At 37.3% G+C, this 22,750-nt stretch overlaps 1 protein-coding gene across 5 annotated transcripts in view; it reads right to left on the reverse strand.

Moving 5' to 3' along the window:
- Positions 1 to 22,750, reverse strand: part of TTC17 (tetratricopeptide repeat domain 17) — a 117,144-nt gene that overhangs the window by 44,642 nt on the left and 49,752 nt on the right. For 4 of the 5 annotated variants that reach the window (XM_004436881.3, XM_087423111.1, XM_087423113.1 and 1 more), the window contains exon 17: positions 3,487 to 3,657. The exons of the other annotated variant lie outside the window; for it this stretch is intronic. In XM_004436881.3, coding sequence (XP_004436938.1) covers positions 3,487 to 3,657 — 171 coding nt within the window. The remainder of the gene's footprint in view (positions 1 to 3,486; positions 3,658 to 22,750) is intronic. 5 annotated transcript variants of the gene reach the window in all.

Consider the following 22,750-nt stretch of genomic DNA (forward strand, 5'->3'; position numbering starts at 1 on the left):
GGTGGTGGAGCCTGGACACAGTAACTATATCTCCGACTACAAAACCTATGCTCTTCCTTCCATAGTCAAGGTTTACCTGGAAGGAATTCTGTACTAGATGAGGAGGTGTTAAAGCAGTGGTTTTCAAATGCTAATCAGTGATGAAATTTTCCCCAATCCTTAGCAGAATGAGAAACAAAAACAGGACGTGCGTATAAAGTTATCACACACATACACAGACATTTATGTCCAGACACACATTTCTTGGTGTAAGGTTGCCAACTGTCCATTTCGGGGAGAGGCTGACCTTTATTCTGAGATTGCCTTTGTACTTTTTTGACATTAAAATGTTCTTTGCTTTATAAAATAATGGAAATAGAAGATGCTCGTTTTCTTTAAAAATGACTTTCTGAATTAAAAAAATGAAGCTCTAATCCATCAAACCTCTATTTTTGAGAACCACAGGCAAACGACACAGTATATAGAATTAGGAGGCCTGAGGATGAGTTTTAGTTATGCCACCTACTGAAGAAACTTAGGCAAGGTACCTAACTTCTCTGAGTCTCAATTTTCTCATCTATAAGATTGGCTTAATAATAATATCTATTTCACACGGTTAATACATAATTCATAATACTTTGTAAATTACAAAGTACCACAAAAGGTAGTGATTATCAAATAGTTTATGGTTACTGGAGAGAGCTTAACTTTTTGTATTTCTTTAAATTTTCCTTCATAAGTAGAGTTTTCAAAACTCCTTTAATGTCTATACTTGGCTTTTATTCTAACACACTATTTGTATTAAAAAATGGAGTTTTTCTAACTCTGATAACCACACTACAGCAAGCCTGCTGGTATGAACATGCTAACCTATACCATGGCTGTAGTCTGAGTGGACATGTTATCCGTGTCTAGGGAAAAGAAGAAGGTACTCCCTGAGTTTAGACATGTGGTAAAGAATACTGAGTACCTGAGAGTACACCTAGTTAAGTCATCATCATAATACGGGTTAAATTAGCAATCTGAAAAGGAATCAATCGTAAGAAATAGTTTGCATGATGTTGAATGGACCTGGAAAAGCCCCAGTCTCAGCCAGGGCAACTATACTGTATCCCCAGCGTGGGGATGGAATGGAGCCACACGGGGAACACGGAACTAAAGAAACTTTAAGCAATAGGTTATAATCTGTTTCGAGGAATGAGGTACTCAGAAAACAGGAGACAAAGAGCAGGAATTTGGTTAGGTTTTATTCCGAATTGTCCTAGGAAAAAAGACTCTAATTTGGTTGTCATGAGTATTCTGGTCACTAGGGAGTTAGACTGTATTGGAATAGCGATAGTTTCTAGAAACTGAATAAAATACCCCTTAACATTACTCAGTTCCATTTGAGTGGATTCTGGGTTTATCAAGCGACTTCATGATGTCCAGTTGGTTGTGTGGGCACCTTGATGCCAGACAGAGACATGAGGCTACCAGGTACCAGAAAGGAGGGGCCCCATTGTAGATGAACAAACTGGCTGTCTAGTTTAAGAATTGATCTCTTTTGAGTTTGTAAATGGGAATTAGTTTCCTTAAAGCCCAGACATTTCTGGTAGAACTGATGAAGCTAATTTTCTCAAACTGCAAAGGTGAAGGTCACAACTTCCCTTTGGAGGTCTAGCTCGCTTCTCTTAGACATCGTTTTTTATATACAATATCACTTAGAAGGAAACACAAGATTCTGTAATTGCTAAATATGTTAATCCAACCTACAGAGGAAGACAAATGCCACATTTCACTACTTTAACAAATGTTTACTGTACACAGGAATATAAAGTTATATAGGACATGATGTATAAGAAGCTCATAGTCTGATGGGAGACAAGACATACGAGCCATTAATACTGCACGAAATGTGCCTTGACAAAAAGCAGGAACAAGACAGCAAATGGAACAACAAAATGCTTGGAGGCCTTTGTGAAGGTTTCACAGAGGAGGTGACATTTGAGCTGGATCTTGGAGATGTACGGGAGTTGTCCATATAAAGCAAAGAGCACACAGGGGCCATTCCCAGCCTGTGCAAAAACATGGAGGTTCAAAACAGCATGGTATGTGAGGGAAATGGTGAAGGGTTGGTACTCCCTGCTAGGCAGACTACTAGGAGATGGTACAGTTGGAGACAGAATCGAGGGCCAAACTGCCTCACACCCTACACTAAGACATTCGGACTCTCCTATGGGTAACAGCCATTGAAAAATTTGAATGTAGGCAACTTACCTGATCAGATTTGATTTTAGAAACAACTCCTTGGACACACAAGAAATTGCTAACAGAGGTTGCTTTTGCTTTTTACATTTTGTACCAATTACAGGTATTATCTCTCCCCCCACCACAGACACACTTACCACACATAAACTGAGGTAAAAGATTAGATATAGGGGATCCAATTATGAGGCTACTGCAATAGCCCAGGCAGAAACAAAATCTGAATTCAGGCAGTGGCAGAAGGAACAGATGCAGAGATGACAGATTCAACAGGTCTTAGGGATTAATTGGATATAGTGGTGACTGGGTGAATTGTGATGCCATTAATAGAGAGCAGGAATATAGGAATTAGAAGCAGTTCAGGAAATAGGGTGAAAATGACAAGTTCAATTTTGGATATGTTAAATTTGAAATGCCTATGGCACATCCAGATAAAGAGACCACTAAAACAGCGGAAATAAGATCTGGAGTTGTAGAGAATATCTTTGCTGAAAATACCAATTTGGAGTCATTGGTATACTCAAAAGTATCTAAAACATCACGAGATAACACACAGAGGGATAAGACAAGAAGACCAAGGTTAAGATCGTCGGTAACCCAACAAAGAAGGGGCAAAGTAAAGAATAAGAGAAGGAAATTGAAAAAGATGCTCTGAGGATAGGATGAGAGCCAAGAGCAAGGGATATCCGAGAAGCCAAGAGGAGAAGGACATGTGAGAGCATTTCAAGAACTGGGGAGTTGTGCACAGTTCCACATGCAGTGAAGTGCTAATAGGATGAGTACCAAAAAGAAGTCATTCATTTTGGCAATTATGAATTGACTGATAATCTTAAGAACTGTTCAGTATAGCACAGCTCAAAATGTGGTCATAAAATGGAGTTTTAGGAGAAGTCCTGGTAGGTATGCCCATTATTCCAAATCTTTAAATTTTTTGGGGTTAGTGTAAATACAACTTATTTTCCTTTCAATGACTTACTCAATAGACTAATGACATTAAGAAGAAAGACTGGTACATAAATGATTCAAATTTGTTCTAGCAAAAGAAGATGCTGAGGTGGAGAAAAAAGAAAGAAGTGTGACCAGCATTTTCACATTATAGCTTGTCTTCTGCCTCCCCATCTGAGGGTCACCCTCATGATTCTACAATGCAATGTGTGACTGTTAAAAGAAGCAAACAAACTCTTGAGCATAGAGAAAAGCCTAAGCTTAAAGCTTGAGAGTTGATTTTACCCCAGAAGCACAGCTCAGGTCAAATCAACTTACTTTCAAGTCTAAGGGCATCTGAGTCCCTCCCTGAATTCTCAACAGAGAGTACAGGGTCCTCCTCTGTTCCTGTCTCAGAGGGCTCTTCTTCAGCAGCATCCAGTGACTGTGAGTTGTCAAAATATTTCTGTTTGTCATGGCTGTTGTCCAGAGTTTTCTCATGACAATTACCTCAATGACAAGAGACACAGATAGAGCACATTAGAAACATCTCTCTTGTGTAGTCCCATAGTTCAAGGTCCTCAAATATCAAGGAGGGCAAAAAGGTGATAGTGTCAGTTTTTCTCCAGCAGAACACAAAAAAGTCAGTAAGCTGGAGTGCCCAAAGCCAGATCATTATTGTGATTCAAGATTTTGCACTGAAGTTCAAGTTTCACCTGCTAGGCTATTGTAAGAACAAAGTACTTGGGGAAAAAATTATAACAACAAAGATCAAGTCCCAAGATCTCATTCCCATTCATAACGAATGACTGTGAAACACTTCTTTGAAAGTCAAAAATATCATAAAAAAGAAATTTTCCTTCTATTTGCCTTTCAAAGGTGAGAAATGACAGACTAGTGCCTCAATAAGTCTGGAGAGAGATGAATTATAACAGAGAAATATACCATTCTTGCATCATAGCTTAAAATGAAAGATATACCCAAAGGTAAGGGATTATAAATTAAACACCAAGGACTAAAGGGGATGATAGTGGCAGAGAATCCACATTTAAGACTACAATATCACAAAGGTGCCTATTTTTCTTTTGGAAAACAAGTTCTAGTCATGTAGATAAAGATTTACCCAAGCATAAAATGTCAGATCTTGAATGTAATCATAGTACTCTCGGATACTTTCTGAAATGAAGAGTGAACCTGACGTCTACTACAATTTTGCCAGTGAGTCTTAGAGCTTTGACCCTGTTAGGGACTGTGTGTTAATATGGATAAAGGGCCACTATCCAGCTCCACCTGATGGTCAGGGGAATCTGGTCTTAGGCTGTTGTGTCTGATGTGGCAGTGACCTAGCTAGCTGAACAGGTGTCCTCTTCCTCTCTTATGTTTCATGTGCATTGCCACTGAAGACGCATGTTCAGTGGAAGCCCACCACTTCCCTACTAGAGGACAATTCTTTGGGTATAAGTAAGTTCTCTCCTTTACCAGAATATTCAAACATACTCTAAGAGTTTATTTTTGAAAGAAGATTATTTCAAAGAGATGTATGCACCCAATCAAGCTCTCTCTGCAGCAATGGAAATACAAGAAGTCTCTTTCTGGATTTGATGACTCACTTTTAGATTCCATTATTTAAGAAAGCCCTTCTCAGGCCATTTCTCTTATGATGCCAAGAAAACAATGAACTCCAATTTTTTCCAACTTACTGAGTTTAGAGTAAGGGAACCACACCCTTAGGGAGTCACTTTCCATTTCCCAATTCTACACTATTCCACATCTGAGGCTACCATATTCAACAAGGCTACATCAGAATCTGAGGATTCTTTGTTTCAAGAGTTTCAGCTCTCAAAAAACTTACAAACAACTTGGGGAGACAGTAAATACAAGACAACAAACAATAATGAGGTAGCATGCTGGGCCAAGTAAGTGCTTCAGAGAATAAGCTTTGAGCACACAGAACTTGAATTTTGAAGAATAGGTAGGACTTAAAAAGGGGAAACTACTAGGAAGGGAGCCAGTATTTATTGTGTACTTTGTATTTTTTCTTCTACTTAACCCTCAAAAAAAAACTCATGAAGTATTATTAATCTTCATTTTACAGAAAAAGAAACTGATTCTCAGTGAAATGAAGTAACTTGCCTAAAGTCAAACTGTAAGTAAGTGGTAGATCCTGGATTTGAATCAGGTCTATCTTACTGCAAAGCATGGCTTTCCACTAGTCAATGCTACCTCTTTAGCAGAATAAGCAGAGAAGGCAGCTTTCTAGGCAGGGAGGAAGAATGTGTTGAGCAAAGCAACAGAACAGAGTTCTCATGTGGGTTTGGGAGGCAATGAGGAGTACAATTTGATAGTGATGGAAGGTGTGGGGTATGCATGTGTGTGGGATGAGCAATGGTAGTCACTTTCTCCAGATTCTCCTGTGAGAGGACAATGGTTGTTGATTTGCCTCCACTTGTGTCTTCACCATCTAGTATGTGCAGGTAAGCATGCGGAAACTAAGCCCAAGAGCACTAAAATAAAACAGAGCGATGATAACCAACAACTCTGCACACCCAATTTACTATGAAGAACATCGCACTTCCCAGAGACAATTCTTAATTGGGATATAAATAAGCATGACTATTAAAAGCAGAGAGGAAGTAATGATGACAACAATGCTGATAATTTTAAAACATGTTATCCCCAGTGAATATTCTCTGACTTCAGCTTTGGTGAATTTGCGTCCAAAGCACTTTTCACCTTGACACAGGTTGAGTAAAACTCAATGTTACCAAAGCCAAGGACAAACCTTTAACACTGGAACCCAGCGAAATTCTAGCTGTGTTTTCTGCAGTTAATTTCCTCCTCCAACCTTTGCATCTCTTATTTTTCTCCCCCACGCTCTCCCCATTATAAAAATTTAATTGGTTTCATCTTTTTAAATGTCTGCAATATTAAAAAATGCTTTATAGGTAATTTATAAGATATGATGTGCATAAGATCCCGAAGCTAAAATTAGTCCTCCTGTGTGACCTTAAACCCAGACACCTTCTTGAAGTAAGCCTTGTGCATTCTAAGAATGTCTTGTCCTCCAACTCAGGAAATTGGGGCCAACATCTCTGAGAGAGAGGGCAGAAGAAGGGACCAGGGAGAACTGGGAAAATAAAAGGAAGAATAAGAAGTTTATGTTTGGATATTTCTTGGAAGTAAACAGAATCAAAATGATCAAATAAAGACCAAATGCTTTTGGATTAAAATTGCTAATATTAATTTTCTTACACTGACAGTTAAAAAAACTGGTTTAGAGTTGTGGTATGATTTACATAAGTATTGAGGCTAATAATAGAAAGTCAGATTGCCTAATTTTTAAATTACTTCTTCCAGTTGTCTGAGGAAGAACTGAAGCATTTCAGAAAGAACGAAAGTTTCTGTTCTTTGGACTATAGGACAGGTCTACTTCAGCTTACAGGGGAACTAAAAAGAGTTGCCTACATGGAAAAATATTGCTTGTTTTCCCAGCAGAGGTGGAGTTGATGTTCTCATTAAAGAAACACAAGAAGATGTTGGAGAAGGGAAAATGGAAAGACACCTCAAAAGTAACAAGTCATCTTCCATGCATGTGACTATTATTTTTTGCTGATGCAAAAATGAGAAGATTCTATGGCTTCGACTAACCTTGAGAGGTATGACTTTTTTTTTTAAGGAACTGCATGATTTAAATGAAATGCTTTACAGATAACAAGGTCCCAGGTGAAAATGGAAACACTTTTCTGTGCTTTATGCTCTGTACTTGCTTCCAAAGCATTTAGCATCTAATTCAGATCCCGTCAGTTTGGATTTTCTTAGAAGTAAAACACTACGAGGCAATACACCAACTAAGCATAAAACTCCAAGAAGGGTATTTCTGACTCTAGAACTGCTATGAGATCTCAGACACATCAACATCCTTTTCTGTGCTTAGAGTATTGCCTGCATAAATTGGGTTATTAATATTAACCTATCCTACAAGGGTGTTCTGGAAAACAACTAAATATTTAATATACCTCATCAAAGCATAAGTCTCCTAAAGGATAAAAGTACAATTTATCCTGTGGCTAAACAGGTTTTCTGAGTACACTAAGTTCTCAGGAACTCCTATCATTACAAAGGTTAGGGAATCTCCTCTCTTCTCATTATTTCTGTTTACAAAGGTCCTAGAAGAATATTTTCCATTTTCTAACTAGAGGTGGGTAACCACTTACTTGTTAAAAAGAATTCTTACCTTCTGAATCTCATAAATTGGTAAGAGATTCCTGGTTGGGGACCTGAGGACCCTTTAGGGTTAGTTACAATAAAGAAATGCCACAAATAAATTGAGGGGTATTAGGACTTTGTAGGAGCCAAGTAACTAAAGCTAGGCAAGTAAAACTAATGCCAAGTTCATGTAGTTCTTTTAGCACTAGAGCGCAGTGGATGAGAGCACAGCCTTGAGCCACACTGAGTTCCAATCCTGCTTCTACTACTTTCTAGCTGTGTAAAGCAGGGCAAGTTACTTGTAACCTCTTTGTGAATCAGTTTCTTTAACTGCAAATTGAGTTTAATAACAGTACCCACTTCATTGTGTTGTTGAGATTAAAGGTAAAGAGCTAGACCATTGCCTAATACATGGTAAGTTGCTATTATTATTATTATTATTACCCCAACACAATCTCTTTTAACAAGGCCTTTTAGCTATAGCCAACTCAGAATCTTTAGTATGAGCAACTGGCTCTTACAAGAAATCAGAGTATTTGCCTGATTTCAACTCCCAGTGTGTACGTGAGAGATGCTGGAAGCAGTATAGAGTTCATTTTCACCAGTCTTCAAGAAGAAAAAAGCAATTAATTCAGATTCAACGGCTTAGCCTATCTAAATCCTAAAATATTTAGTAAATTTAGAAATTAGCCTCACAGTCTCCTCTGTGCTCTCTAAAGGACATTTTTAGTAGAGAGTGTGAATTTACTGCCTTACAACATGAAAACAGACTACAGATACCATGTTAAATCGACACTTACCTCTTCACAGCCCAATGACTCATTAGGTTGTTACTTTTGCTCCAGTGTTCCCCTCAAATCTTTCTCCCTCTAACATACTCTTTTTTTCATACAACAAATAAGTGTAATACTCCTTTACTACCTACTATATAATGAATTTCTAAGATACAAATAATAATTAAACTGATTTATAATGGGAACTAAAATTCAAAATTGAGTTTTACGTTGCTGAAAGCAAAGTAACAGATGTTATAAAAATGGTCTTGTGAACAGTGGAATGTTCTAAAGATATTCTTAATATCCTTGTTCTAATAGGATTATACCATACTCCAACTGCACTCAAATTATGCAGCCATAAAACCAATTTTGTTTGTTCTTTTGTAAACAGATAACCTAGAAACACATTGTGAATGTTTTATTTTATTATAATTTAAGCTACCTCATCATTTCATGGTATTTATTTCTCTAGTAAAATAATCTGTCCTTTAGAAAAAGGTAGTAAAATACATCATGAAGTGACCAAAAGTATATCTTTCAGTTGCTCACCACTGCTATGCAAAATTACTTTAAAATATTACCAGGAAACTTTAACTGTGGGTGGCATGTGAGGCTTGGTACCACACAGAGTCACAGAGTACTGCAGACCTCATTCCAAGAGGAACATTCCATAGTATGAATTCAAATCTTGCCTTAGCTGCAGGCTTGCCATATGAACTTGGGCAAATCAATTTACTTCTCTGTCTAGGTTCTTTATCTGAAATGGAGAGATAAACTACTGTCCTCCTGTCAGAGGATTCTTGGGAAACGCCATTAATGAAACCACTGTCAACATAAGCATACAGAACCCCCTGATTTGGGTGAAACCTAGGTTGCTGGTGACTGTACCTGAGAGAAAAATGAAGCTGCCTCACCCCCTTTGCTCTGTGCTGCCCTCTCCTTAGGAAAGACAAGAGAAATCATTTCAACAGAAGTAATTCTCCTTAGACATGTTCTCATTCAGCAATTACTGATTAATGAAATTCTTTGCAGGAGGTTTCCAAGTAATGGTTATGTACTGACTGACCTTAAAAGTGCAGTGCCAGATGGAAAACAGACCATATTAAGGACTTGAAATCAGCAATCTCAGGATTATAAAGGCATTCCCTCCTGGTGAGGTGAATGAATCACATGAATTTAAAAAAATGTGACCTCAAATACAAGTGTAAGAGAGAGTGTGTGTGTGTGTGTGTGTGTGTGTCTCCCTTTTACTACATATTTTGGAGTTAAATTCTATCCTGGAGAAGACTGTTCATGCATGGTAGGGGAATCTGCTTTGCCCAAGAATTCAGAGCTGCACTGGTTTCTGTAGACCTAGACTTCCTGCCTCCTTTTAGAAGAAGAAAAGGGAGAACTAGCCGTAAATCTGGTCTCTTTGTCTTGCCATGTGGCCTTAAGTGACTAAAGTGGAGGGAGCAAAGTCAGCGTCAGTTGAGACACAGACACAGACACCGTGACATACAGGCTGTGGAAGAAACGACTCCAGTGACGGAACCCAAGCCCTCAGCAGCTATAACTTCCTCTAGAACTGTGAAAGATCAGATTAGCTCTCTAAACAAGGGAATTTAAACATTCACTGGAAGTTTACTATGAAAGATTTTCCCATGCAGAAGCTATATTGAGAAAAAATAAAAAAAGAAAATTAACTGCTTTAGCTGTTATTATTGTTATTAAATTTAATTACAAATTTATTTTATAATTTAAATCTCTGGCTTACTTCAGCCTAGGGAAAAATTTGCTTCAAGTAAGAATGCTGGGGAAACAAATTTAACAGATTTTCTCAGACTTACTGATTTACCCATAAATGTTAATTTTTCAGTGAGGGTTAACAAGGACATTTGTTTGTAACTTTCATTAAAAACAGTACGACAGGAGGTGGGAGAATACAGGCTACCTACTAGATGTGCCAGATTCTAGTGGACAAGCGAGACAATTTACTCCTTTTCTCTTCTCCCTCCTATGGCGTGGGAGCTGCAGACCTTAGAAGAAGATCTGTATCTATATATGTATGCTGAGTGGGTTCTGCATAAAGCATTCTGGGTAAACAGTGGGCGGATACAAGTTAATGACTCTTTATTACTAGGTATTCTCAGTAGCTCATACTTGAAATATCATCAGCTAATTTGCCATTTAAGGACATTCTATGTGCTGAACATTGGGAGAAAGGTGCAGAATACACGGTAGGCTAGGCTATGAAGATGAAAAAAGGATTGGTCCCTGCTCTCAAGGAGCTAGAGAAGTTTTGTAGGAGAGTTGTGTCATGTACACAAATAATTATAATGGCAAGTCACAGGCTGAAGGAGAGGCATGGGTAGAGTGATTGGTTACACATTACTTACAATTAAGTGATCAGGTAAGGCGTACGGCAGAACTGGGGGCCCTGAAGGATGAGTAAGACTAGGACTTTGGGGAGAGGGGGAGACAGGGTTATGAGGAGGAGCTACAGAAAACAACTTAAGCGAACACATGGAACCAGGAAAGCAGGATGTATGTAGTAAAGAAAACAGGCTACCCACAATGTCATTGTCATATATCAAGGTTCAGTACAATTTCCATTGACTCTGCAAAAGGCAGAATGATATTAAAGTTCTTACGTGGTCAGTGAGCTTAAATTCAGCACATCTATTTGAGTCAACTACACACTCTTGCGGTGAGTCGGCTTCACTTAATTCTTACTACTTAGAATAAGCCTACAAATAGATGGCATGGTGTGTGTGGGGGCTTAGACATCCTAGTTACCCACAATCTTTAGGGTTTACCATTTGCTTCTCCCTTCTCCTGCTGCAAGTGAGTGGTCACTTGCTGATGTTGAGAAAAGGAACCTAGTAGGAAAATCAACAGACTTTAACTCTGGTCCTCTTTCTCGAACTACAAATGGAGGCACAGAGATATGCATAGTGGGGAAGGGAGCTACCACCAGAAGTACTTGTCAAGCATATCAGGCTTGCCTTTCTTCCTAGAATGAGGATACAATACAAGGCTGAGGCTAATGAAATCTCAAAGGCTACTTGATCTTTATACTCTGCAGATTAAGTAATTTATAAGGATATCTTCAAATGAGAACCCAAGATCCTAGTTATTCCATAATTGATCAGGACCTGAGCCTCATAATAACTCATAGGACTTAGATATGAACACAAAGAGCATTAGAAGTTAGTACGGGTAGTAGGTATGATATTTAAACCAAGGTTTAAAAAAAAGGCCACTGAAGTCCCTCTACCACAGAACGTTTTGAGCAGGGCCTTGTGGATTTCAGTGACAAAGTTCCTTAATTCCCTGACTGCAGACTCCACTTCAGGCGTATGGGATTACAACAGGCACTCTGATTTGAGCATACCTACCTACCCCTAAGTACACATAGCCAATGCACTAAATCAAACGAAAAGCGTAGAGAAGTAAATGATGCTATCGTACTGTTCCCTTTTGCTTTACGTCACCAAATGAAAGTCACCTGGAGGCATTCACCTCAGTGGGCACTTTGCACATAGCTTGGCTTCCAGGACCTTACTCTCTCCCAATTTTTAACATTTACGGATTTAGCCAGGGTACCGTGAGAGAGATGGTGAATTGTTTAATTATTTTGTTCATGTGAGATTATTCCCTAGCTATATTTCACATCATCAAGGGAAATACGGCCTGTCTTATTATGGTGAAGCAGGAATTGGAAGACTTGATCAACACCAGGCACGCTATCAGCCGCTATTGACCACCAGCTCTTTTTCCTGAATTTGATATGCTTGCTATTTTTTATAATCATCACTTTGGATATTTGTGATCTGACTGGCTTATTAAGCAACGCCTGACAGCTAAAGAGGTTTAAACTGCTTTGAGGATGGCAAATTCTGAATGGCAAATCTAGGTTTGTTGTTATAAAAAGCAACTAAACGAGAGAACAGGACAAATCCCAAGCTGTGCTCTTTTGAACAGCTATGAAATATGATTTAAATTTCTCCTGAATTTTCAAGATCATAACTAAATGAACTTTGGTGGTTAAGAAAAAGTAACACATTACTGAGATTTTCTTGGTTAAAGAGTACACTAGTTTAGTATGAAATAAATTCGACTATTAGTGATAACAAATAACACTGGAAGAAAAAAGGGGGAGAAAAACCCAAACCAGCACACACAAGCACTCATATATATGCCAGGTATCCTCAGTCATGTATTTTAAATCTCACTAATGCTCTTCTCTAGTGACTGCCAGGCTCAACTGCTTTATTTCCACCAGGCCATGGAACAGAGTAGAGATCATTCAACGATTTGCAAAGGGGTTAAATACTTGGTGCTCACTGTTTTAAACAAAAATTCCCAAACTGGGAATTCATTTCAACCAGTTGGCTCACAGCGCACATTAAGAATTTTCTCTGGCACATATTTTAAAAAAAGAATCCACACTACAATGTAGACTGGATTGTGTGTGTGTGTGTGAGTTCTGCCAATTAGAATAATCTTTTTGAATGGGGAAGAGTTATGCAAATGCTTGCTATATGAGATGGCAAAGCTTAACATAACATAAACTGAAATATCTCCCAGAACATCTGCAACAATGTATGGAAACTGAAGATTTAAAAAGACAGCAACTAATGAACTTGCCTTACTGACTACACACAAAGTATTTATACCTGGAAGTTAGAAGTTAGCCCCCTTCAGCTCCCATGAGGAGACTAATGTACAACTTTGGCGACAAACCATATGAAAAATATCTTGTTCGATGATTAATGGGGGTTAGAAAAAACAGACCCCAACTTGCTCATCCTTCATATTTTCTTGTTGGTGTGTACAGTCACTCTGTCCTTAGTGATGCGAGTGTAGGCAATCACAGTAAGCTCCTGATGTAGAAGGGAGCCTATACACAAATGTCTGAATATAACTTTCCAACCCTACTTGCAGATAAGTGCTCACAAAATATGATTAACGATGCCTTCTAGTGGGTGTCCCTATACTAGAGAAAGAGCAGAAAGGAAACAGAATTGTGATCTAAACTTAATTTAGTATCTTAAAAATATAACTGACTCCCTTTTGGAGACTTGAGAAGGTAACTCTAACACTGGCCAAGACCATTCACACACCTCAAGTGTTAAGTCTGTAATTCAGAGAGACTGTAAGTTGGCAACTTCTTATTTTTAGGTTAATGAGTAAAAATGTTATAAAACTCAGTGACAAGCTGCAGTGCTACCTGTCCCCCCCAGCTGACTTCAAGAAGTGCTCCTGAAATGTCTGAAGGCACAGCTCAGTTACTGCCTTTGGTCTCAGTCCTCCTGGAGGATCACAGCCACGTCTGCAGTGACTCAGTTCCAACAGTCCCGGGGAAACAGAGCCAAACCACTTTGTGTAAATTCCATGCTGGGGCTTAGAACACCCTCCCAATAAATGCCCCATTTCTTCATTCACCTGCCCAAATTGTCCACTCTTTTATTTCAAACACAATTACTTTTTCGTGTTTCTAACAAGTGAAAATTTTAATAGTCTTCCTTATTTGTGTCCTATTATTATTAATATGTTTCCTAAAGAATGATTCTTGGTATCATTATTTTATTTTAAGTTATTTTAGTCACTCAGTGACAGGATGAAACATGAGTTATGGTTTAGAAACTATGTCAATGGCTCTAAAAGTAATTAAACCATATACAAAGAGCTCACTTTAATACTTCTATTATCCTAAAATTTATTCTTGTTGTTTTAGTGTAGATATCTCCCTACTGTACAGAAAATACTTTTGATAAAATGAAGTCGCTGATGACTTTCTACACTGTTAAACCCAGAGCTTCCCACACTATTCATTTGCCAACTACTGTTTTGATTTTCCCACAGGTACTGGTAGCATTATTTATGTAATTTTTTAAAAATAGATTCACTGTTTAATCTTACATTAATTTATGTTAAAAGGGAAAATCAGTACCACTTTTCAAAAATCATAGATTTGATGTTATATATATTTTTTCCAACGCGCATTAGAATAAACCAATAATATTAAAATTAAAAAACGTTAATCTAAGTACCACCTAAAAGCTTACACACCTCTGGTGATATCTGTACCATACTTTGGGAACCAATAATGGACATACTACTATGGATTTCTTCTTCCTTCTCCAACGCTCTGTTCTTCTGACCTTCAGGACCTAGCTCCCTCTTGGTTTTCCCAATACCTCTCTTTACTCACTCTTTCACTTGCTCAGCTCCTTAAATGCTAGTATTTTCTAAGATTCCATTTTTGGCCTTTTCTTCTCATCCTGCACATGCTCTCTGAGAGAACCAGAGGCATCTCCAAATGAACATGTCTATCACTGAACTTATTCTTCAGCCCCATGTCAATGCATAGATGATTTCTTTTCCATATTTCCTCTCAATTAATGACACTGACATCTACCCAGTTACCAAAGTTAGAAACCTCTCTAGTCAATTCACATTCTGAGTCAATAGTTTTCAGCCCCTCTCTTATCTTATCTCTAACACCCTCTGCCCCCTTCGCTCTCATCTGACAATTCACCTCTTACTTCACTGAGAAGCAATCAGAAGGCCCACCACCATTCCTACATCTATACCTATATATTGTCCCTGCTCCTAAGGACAATCCCTATCCTACATTTGTGCCTTGGATCCCATCCCCTCCTGCCTATTCAAGAATTTTGCATCTACAATTATCTTCTCTCTTTGCTGCATCTTCAATTTCTCCCTCTTTATTGGATCATTCCTATGCAAACATACTGCAATACTTTCTATTTTTAGAAGGACAACAAGACCAAAAATAAATATCTTCAATCCCATACCCCCTCCAACTATCACTCCATTTTTCTGCTCCTCACTATAGCAAAACTCCTTGTAAGAGTTACTGGTCATCTCCAGTTCCTCACCTCCTTCACAATCCACGTCATACACGCTTCCAGAAGATCGCCAACAGCCTCCATGTTCCCAAATCCAATCGTTTATTCTCTGTCCTCATCCAACTCAACCTCTCAGGATATATCCACGTGGTGCGACAATGATGATACAACTGTTCATTCCTTGAAACACTTTCTTCACTTGGCTTCTGGGACAAAATACTTGGTTTTCCTACTGTCTTACTAGCTACTCCTTTACTGTTTTTTTTCTTCCCAACCACTAAGTGTTGGCTGGAGTGTTCTAGTAATTAATCATTGAACTACTTTCCTTTTTATACTAATCACTGAGGTCACTTCATCCACACTCGTGATTTAAACACCATTCATAGGCCCATGGCTCACAAACTGTTATCTCTAGCCGGGGCCTCTTCCCTGACCATCATGACACTCACATACCCAACTAACTACCTAACACCTCCACTGAACATTTAACAGGCAACTCAAACTTAATGTGTCTAAAACCAAACTAGTTTTCCCCCTAAACCTGCTCCTTCCTCAGACTTTGTTATCTCATTAAATAGCAGCACTGGTTATTAAGCATCTCATTAAATAGCACCAAGTTGCTCAGGTCTCAAATTTAGGAGTCATCCTCTCTTTCTTTCATTTCCCACATTCCTTCTAGTAATGGCTTACTGGTTCTACGTTCAAAAATATACCCCAAACACGATGCTCACTCCTCACTTTCTCCCCTCTCACCTCAGTGGTCCAAGCCAATATTATCTTTCACCTGTTTTTTTCCATCCTAACTGGTCTTCCTGCTTCTGCCTTTACCTCACTACAATCTATTTTCAAAAGAGCAGCCAGAGGAATCCTGTTAAAATGTAAATCAGATCATTTTTCTCCTCTGCTCAAAGTCTTCCAAACCATACACCTTTCTCTTAGAATAAAAGCCCAAATTATTAGAATGGTCTGCAAGGCACGGAAGATGTGGTTCTATCTTCCTCCCGTTCATTTCTGCTCTCATCTCCTACTTCACTGCAATCACACAGGTCTTCTTGCTGTTCACTGTAGAAGCCTTTGCAAGGACTATTCTCTCCGCCTGAAATGCTCTTATGCTGTATGTCCACACGGCCCAACCCCTCACCTCCTTCAAGTCTTTGCTCAAATGTCACTTTCTCAATGGGGCTTCCCTTAACAATCCAATTTAAATATCACCCCAACCCTCCTGGTCTATTTTTCCCCATAGCACTTACCTTCTAACATACTAAATAATTTATTTATTATGTTTATCGTCTGCTCTCTGTTTCCCTCTACTAGAATGTAGCTCCGTGAGACCTGGAGTTTTTTTCTGTTTGGTTTCCAGTTCCTATAATAGTGCTTGACATAGAGTAGGTATTAGCTGAATGAATGAATCAATGAGCAAGCCACACTCAAGTTCCTTTGGTTGAAAGAAGAATATTCTGTTGCTTTAGAAGATTATATCTACTACCAAATTTCACTTTTCTTAAATATCATTTGGCCAGGTTAACAATCTACAATGACTGGGGGATAGCTGTAGAAAGAACTTAGACAGGAGCCAACAGGCTCATTCCTCAAAAGAAAAAAATTCTTGTGTGCAGGACAAAAAGTTCATATTAAAAACCAAGAAGTATTCATATGTATTCAGTGTCTTTCACAGGCTAAAGTGTAAAACCATTGGTTATCAGAATCTGACTTACTGTCCTAAGTTCTTATGAAAACCAAAGGTAATCATTTTGTTCATGAAAGCAAGATGCTGGGGACCCCAAAGAGAAATATTACCTACTGAACTAATACTACAAGTATGGCCACCAGAGCTTCCGTGTAAAATCTAGGGCTATGTGGCCCTGTGATGATGAAGACTTCGGAGATCAAGGTGACATGCTAAATTGAGAGACCATGTTAGGGGTGCTTTTAGGGTTCATTATGACAGCTCCCCATAATCTAGTTCAGATCTGTGTTTTATAGAGGGATGTATGTATCTCTTTTGAGGGATGACATAAAAAAGTGCAGTGATTATACCACTTTCATAAAATGTTTCAAGAATATACAAATATGAATTCTTTCTAACATGGCAGTGATGGATAGTTTGTGACCTGTTAGGAGCAAAAGAAGTATGCATGGGAACCACACTGGCCTTGGAAGGCAGGGGACTCAGATTTCAGTCTAGGCTCTACCACTGACTGACTCCGTGACTTGAGAAAATCATAACCTTTGCTTCTAGATTCATAGAAAAGGGACTTTTCTTATCCCCTTGCTCCTCATCACATAGATAACTGTCAAAGGATTATTTGTTAACCAAATAATTAAAGCCCTTTAAGTAAAGAAATGTAAACATTTAGACACATTACATACAGAGAGTTACATCTGGCTTTGTTGCAAGAGGCACCTGCATTTCAGGATTTTGAAACCTGAAATTATTTATTATTATAAATTAACCAGTTTTGATTCTTCTTACAGAAATAAATGGAGGTAAGCTAACTAGTAGCATATTAAAAATGCTATAAAAACTGGGACTTTAAGATTGTATCTTTTTTTTTTAAAAGCAAATATCTTCACTAATTCTCATGAAGAATGTGACAAAGCAAAGGTTCTCAATTGCAGGTAGCATATAATGGATAGTCCACAGGAGGGCAGCAAAATGCAGGATGTCTTTTTCTTCAAAATCTGAACTCCATATAAAATTGCTTTAAGCTACAAGTCATAAATCTATAGAAATTAGGTTAAAGAACACAGACAAAAACCACAGGCAATGAAACAAGTTATAAAAGGAGATAAGATTTAGGTAAATAGATGCTATAAATACAGAGACATTGTGAATGAAGACAACACAGGACAATTCTTCTTCACACTGGCACAGATATTAAAGCTCACGCACATGATTTGGAAACAGTTCTCTTTTTTTCTATAGTGGTAAAAGCTTTCAAATACATATTATAAAGAAACTTGTATAAAATTCTAAGCATACCTAGACATTAAAGTCTGAGTTCTGTATAACATTTATTCATAATTTCTATAGATCTGGGCCAATAATTTTAAGTGGGCATGTGGATCTCAGTGAATTAAGAAAAGATCAGGGTTCAGAAATCCGGGATTTGATGCTTAATTATATTTGGTAAATATCAATGCTATTGTTAGTGGCATACCCATAAGCATCTCATGTAAATGAAGTCTAATAAATATAATCTACCATTGGTCTTATGTTTTCTAATATAGGAAAAATAATACTGAATGACGAATACTAAAAATAAAGTAAAATTATACATACCAGCGACATAACAACAGAACCATCTAGATTGCTCAAGTAGCAGAAAATTACTTTGCTAGATGTAACTTTTTAATTTGCACATTAGCAAAGTTGAAGGATGAAAGTATTTAGAAAATATTTTAGAATAATAAATGCTTAGAAAATCCACTATCATGAATATTACAGATTCAATATCGACATTTTGCTTATATTGTTATTAAAAATTATTTTCCATTTTTGGTCATGAGAGAAGATAATCATTATTGCTTCATTAAGTTTCATTCTCTGTGACACCTTTATTTTTTCCAATTAAAAAAAAGTCCCTTTTCCAGTGCTGAGCACTTAAGAGACCTTACTTATACTTAAAAGCATTATAAGTTTATTTAACAGATTCCATTTTACTTTAAAAAGGGCCAAGTATGTTTTTATTGAAGAATAAGTTTGTTCAAGTGACCCATTCAGTTATATTTAAGCTAAATCAAATTGTAAAATAAGAAACCAATAAATGTGGAAAAACAGTATGTATTTCAAAACTGCCAAAATAAAACCTTTAATCAAAACTGGAAGCACTAGCTTCTCTTTTACAGTCAACTCGAGAATAGGCAATTAAAAAAATCAATCTATTAAGTTTTCCTTCCCAGCAGCCTTGAAATTGTAGTGGTGACATAAAACTACCTATAAAAGAGAAAGATTTATTAAACGCTAGTCAAAGGAGAGAGGGAGATGATGATAAGCAGTTGCTATAAGAACATATGCACATAACAAATGTCAGTCAATAAAATGATTTCTAGATTAACAAAAGTTTGGAAAAACTGTCAGATAAATAATTCTGCACTAATTGACACATTTTTTAGCTATAAAATCTTTATAAGTAGGAAAATTTTGTGAGCATAGTGATTATGTATTTTTAAGTTGAACAAGTCAGTATTCAAAGGTAACAGAATACATTACCTGTGCAGATATTCCAAGAAACATAAACTGAAAATCTGTATGAAAAATTCTGTGATTATATATGATAAGCAATAAAATACTTGCTGATGTTAATATACTGACTACAATTTTACCATTAAGTTCATACTACCCAAGACGTTACACTATATTATTACAGTTACTATAAAAATGGTTACTAATATGGATATTTAAAGAAAATAATTTATGAAAGATTAACAGTAGTGGTCGGAAAAATTATTTTAAAAAGGTTTTTCCAAGAGCACTTACCTATTTTTGATCTTGAAAAGCTTATCTGAAAAGCTTTCAAATTGGTAGCTTTTCAAACAGACTTTCATAAGAGAATTATTTAGGTTGGGAGAGGGGTGGATAAGGGTAGCTTAAATTCTTGTCTAATAAAAACCAATTATGATATGAATTTCTTGATTATTATATGGAAAAAGAATCATAAACCTTGTCGATCTCTCGGAACCTTTGTACTGTCTTAATAAAATTTTAGACTGATAACATGTCAGACAAGGAAGAGAACTTATGAATCTTATTCGATATGGCAAAAATGAGAAAGCAAAAGGCAGAGAAAATCACCTGAAGGCACAGAAATGCTAATCATTATTGAGAGATTTTTGTCTTTTTTTTCATCAACCATTTAGTAAAACTCAGAGATAACTGGAGGAGATACGACCATTAAAGTTTTCAATCATAAGAAGTTCATGGTTTCTACAGTCTGTGTTTGCTTCTTTCAAGTTTCAGCTTTTCAAAGCTGGAACTCAGCAAACAACTGAATGAACAGGATTACTCTGGAAACAAGTAATGCAAAAACATTGTCAGAGAAAAATTCAATGTTGAAATTAGTTCAATACCACCAATGAGTTTTTAAACCTAGAAAACAGTATAGCATACATTTCCATTAGGGGGTACCAGGATTTATCTAGGGGTTAGCAGATGTTGGATTATTTTCTAAACTAGTCAGTTACAATATAAAAAGGTCTAAATGTTTTTTAAAAATTTTTATTAATGAGCTCTCTTTAAAAAAACTAAAAAATGTATTCCCTCTTCCCAAGTCAAAAATTTTCTTTTATTATTATTGTATTGGATCCAATAATATTCTTGGGATAATCTGGACTATCAGATACTATGACTTTGAGAAAGATCTGTTTCAAGTTATTAGTTTCCTGGGCTAGTTGAAGTTATGCTCTGGGGAAAAACCTCAAGATAACTGATTTTCCTCTCTTGACATGAGTGACATAAAATAAGAATAAATTTCAAGAAACTGAAAAACTAAGCAAAAGCATGTAAAACTAATGCTAAGGAAAAGGCTTTTTAGAAAAGGGTCACTATATACATACAACACCCTTCTCCCCCAAAACAGAAAGAAATCAAGAGAGGTAAGGGTGATGATACTAAGTAAAGAAAATAAGAGAGTCTATTAATATAAGCAGCTCACTGAAAAAAAGTGAAATCTTGTTTACAAGGCCGTCCTTACGTCACCCACAAAATTTAAAAGACTACAATATATTTCTAGTAAGAAGATAAAGATCTATAATTTACACCTTTAAAGTTCTAAGCATTTTGTATTCATTATGAATTTCTAATGGCTTGCTTTTACCCAACACCTATTATGTGGTAAGGATCTCATTTAATCTTCTCAAATAGTACATGAGATAGATTTTATTATCTTTCATTTTATAGATGAGGACACAAGTTACTTTAGTGCGATCAGAAAGACAATGATGGCAGAGCTAGGGCTCAAACATGAATCCGTGTGACTCTAGCAACAGCCACTCCATTTTACTGCCTTGTTAAAATATTGTCTTGGGTCTTCAGCATTCATGTAAGAACTCTAGTCTAGACTGTGTTCAACACTGACTCACAACTGAGTTATGGAGTTATGCTGCCGAGAGGCTTCTGGTTGCTTCACCAAAAAACTGGGCTCTGATATTTAAAAAATGGAAGCACTACTTACTGCCTGTCATTCCATTAAAATCCTAAGGCAGTCTAGTACAGGCATACCTCGGAGATACTGAGGGTTCGGTTCCAGACCACCACAATAAAGCAAGTATTGCAATAAAGTGAATATCGCAATAAAGCGAGTCACATAAATTTTCTGGTTTCTCAGTGCGTGTAAAAGTTATGTTTCCACTATACTGTAGTCTATTAAGTGTGTGATAGCATTATGTCTAAAAAAATAATGTACACACCTTAATTAAAAAATATTTTATTGCTAAAGAATGCTAACCATCATCTGAGCCTTTGGAGAGTTGTAATCTTTTTGCTGGTGGAGGGTCTTGCCTCGATGTTGATGGCTGCTGACTGATCAGGGCGGTGGCTGAAGGCTGGGGTGGCCGTGGAAATTTGTTAAAATAAGACAACAGTGAAGTTTGCCGCTTCTCTGTTGACTGACTCTCCTTTTCACCAACGATTTCTCTGTGGCATGTGATGCTGTTTGATAGCATTTTACTCACAGTAGAACTTCTTTCAAAATTGCAGTCAATTTTCTCAAGCCCTGTTGCTGCTTTATCAACTAAGTTTATGTAATATTCTAAATTTTTTATTGCCATTTCAACAATCTTACCAGGAAGATTTACCAGATTTACCAGATTTACAACATCTTCACCAGGATTCCATCTCAAGAAACCACTTTCTTTGCTCATCCACAAGAAGTAACTCCTCATCCATTAAAGTTTTATCATGAGATTGCAGCAATTCAGTCACATCTTCAGGCTCCACTTCTAATTCTAGTTCTCATGCTCTTTCCACCACATCTGCAGTTACTTCCTCCACTGAAGTCTTGAACCCCTCTAAGTCATCCATGAGGGCTGGAATCAACTTCTTGCAAACTCCTGTTAACACTGACATTTTGACCTATTCCCATGAATCACGAATGTTCTTAATGGCATCTAGAATGGTGAATCCTTTCCAGAAGGTTTTCAGTTTACTTTGCCCAGATCCATAGGAGGAATCACTATCTACGGCAGCTATAGCCTTCCAAAATATATTTCTTAAATAATAAAACTTGAAAGTCCAAATGACTCCTTGATCCACGGGCTGCAGAATGGATGTTATGTTAGCAGGCATGAAAACGACATTAATCTCATTATACATCTCCATCAGAGCTCTTGGGTGACCAGGTGCATTGTCAATGAGCAGTAATATTTTGAAAGGAATCTTTATTTCTAAGGGGTAGGTCTCAACAGTGGGCTTAAAATACTCAGTAAACCATGTTGTAAACAGATGTGCTATCTTCCAGGCTTTGTCGCTCCATTTATGAGCACGGGCAGAGTGGATTTAGCAAAATTCTTAAGGGCTTTAGGATTTCAGAATGGTAAATGAGCATTGGCTTCAACTTAAAGTCACCAGCTGCATTAGCCCCTAACAAGAGAGTCAGCCTGTGCTTTGAAGCTTTGAAGCCAGACATAGACTTCTCCTCTCTAGCTATGAAAGTCCTAGATGGCATCTTCTTCCAATATAAGGCTGTTTCATCTACATTGAAAATCTGTTGTTTAGTGTAGTCTCCTTCATTAATTATCTTAGCCAGACCTTCTGGATAACTT

This window comes from Ceratotherium simum, chromosome 34 (assembly GCF_057802395.1).
Source record: "Ceratotherium simum simum isolate JZ-2026a chromosome 34, ASM5780239v1, whole genome shotgun sequence".
NCBI classification, from domain to species: domain Eukaryota; kingdom Metazoa; phylum Chordata; class Mammalia; order Perissodactyla; family Rhinocerotidae; genus Ceratotherium; species Ceratotherium simum.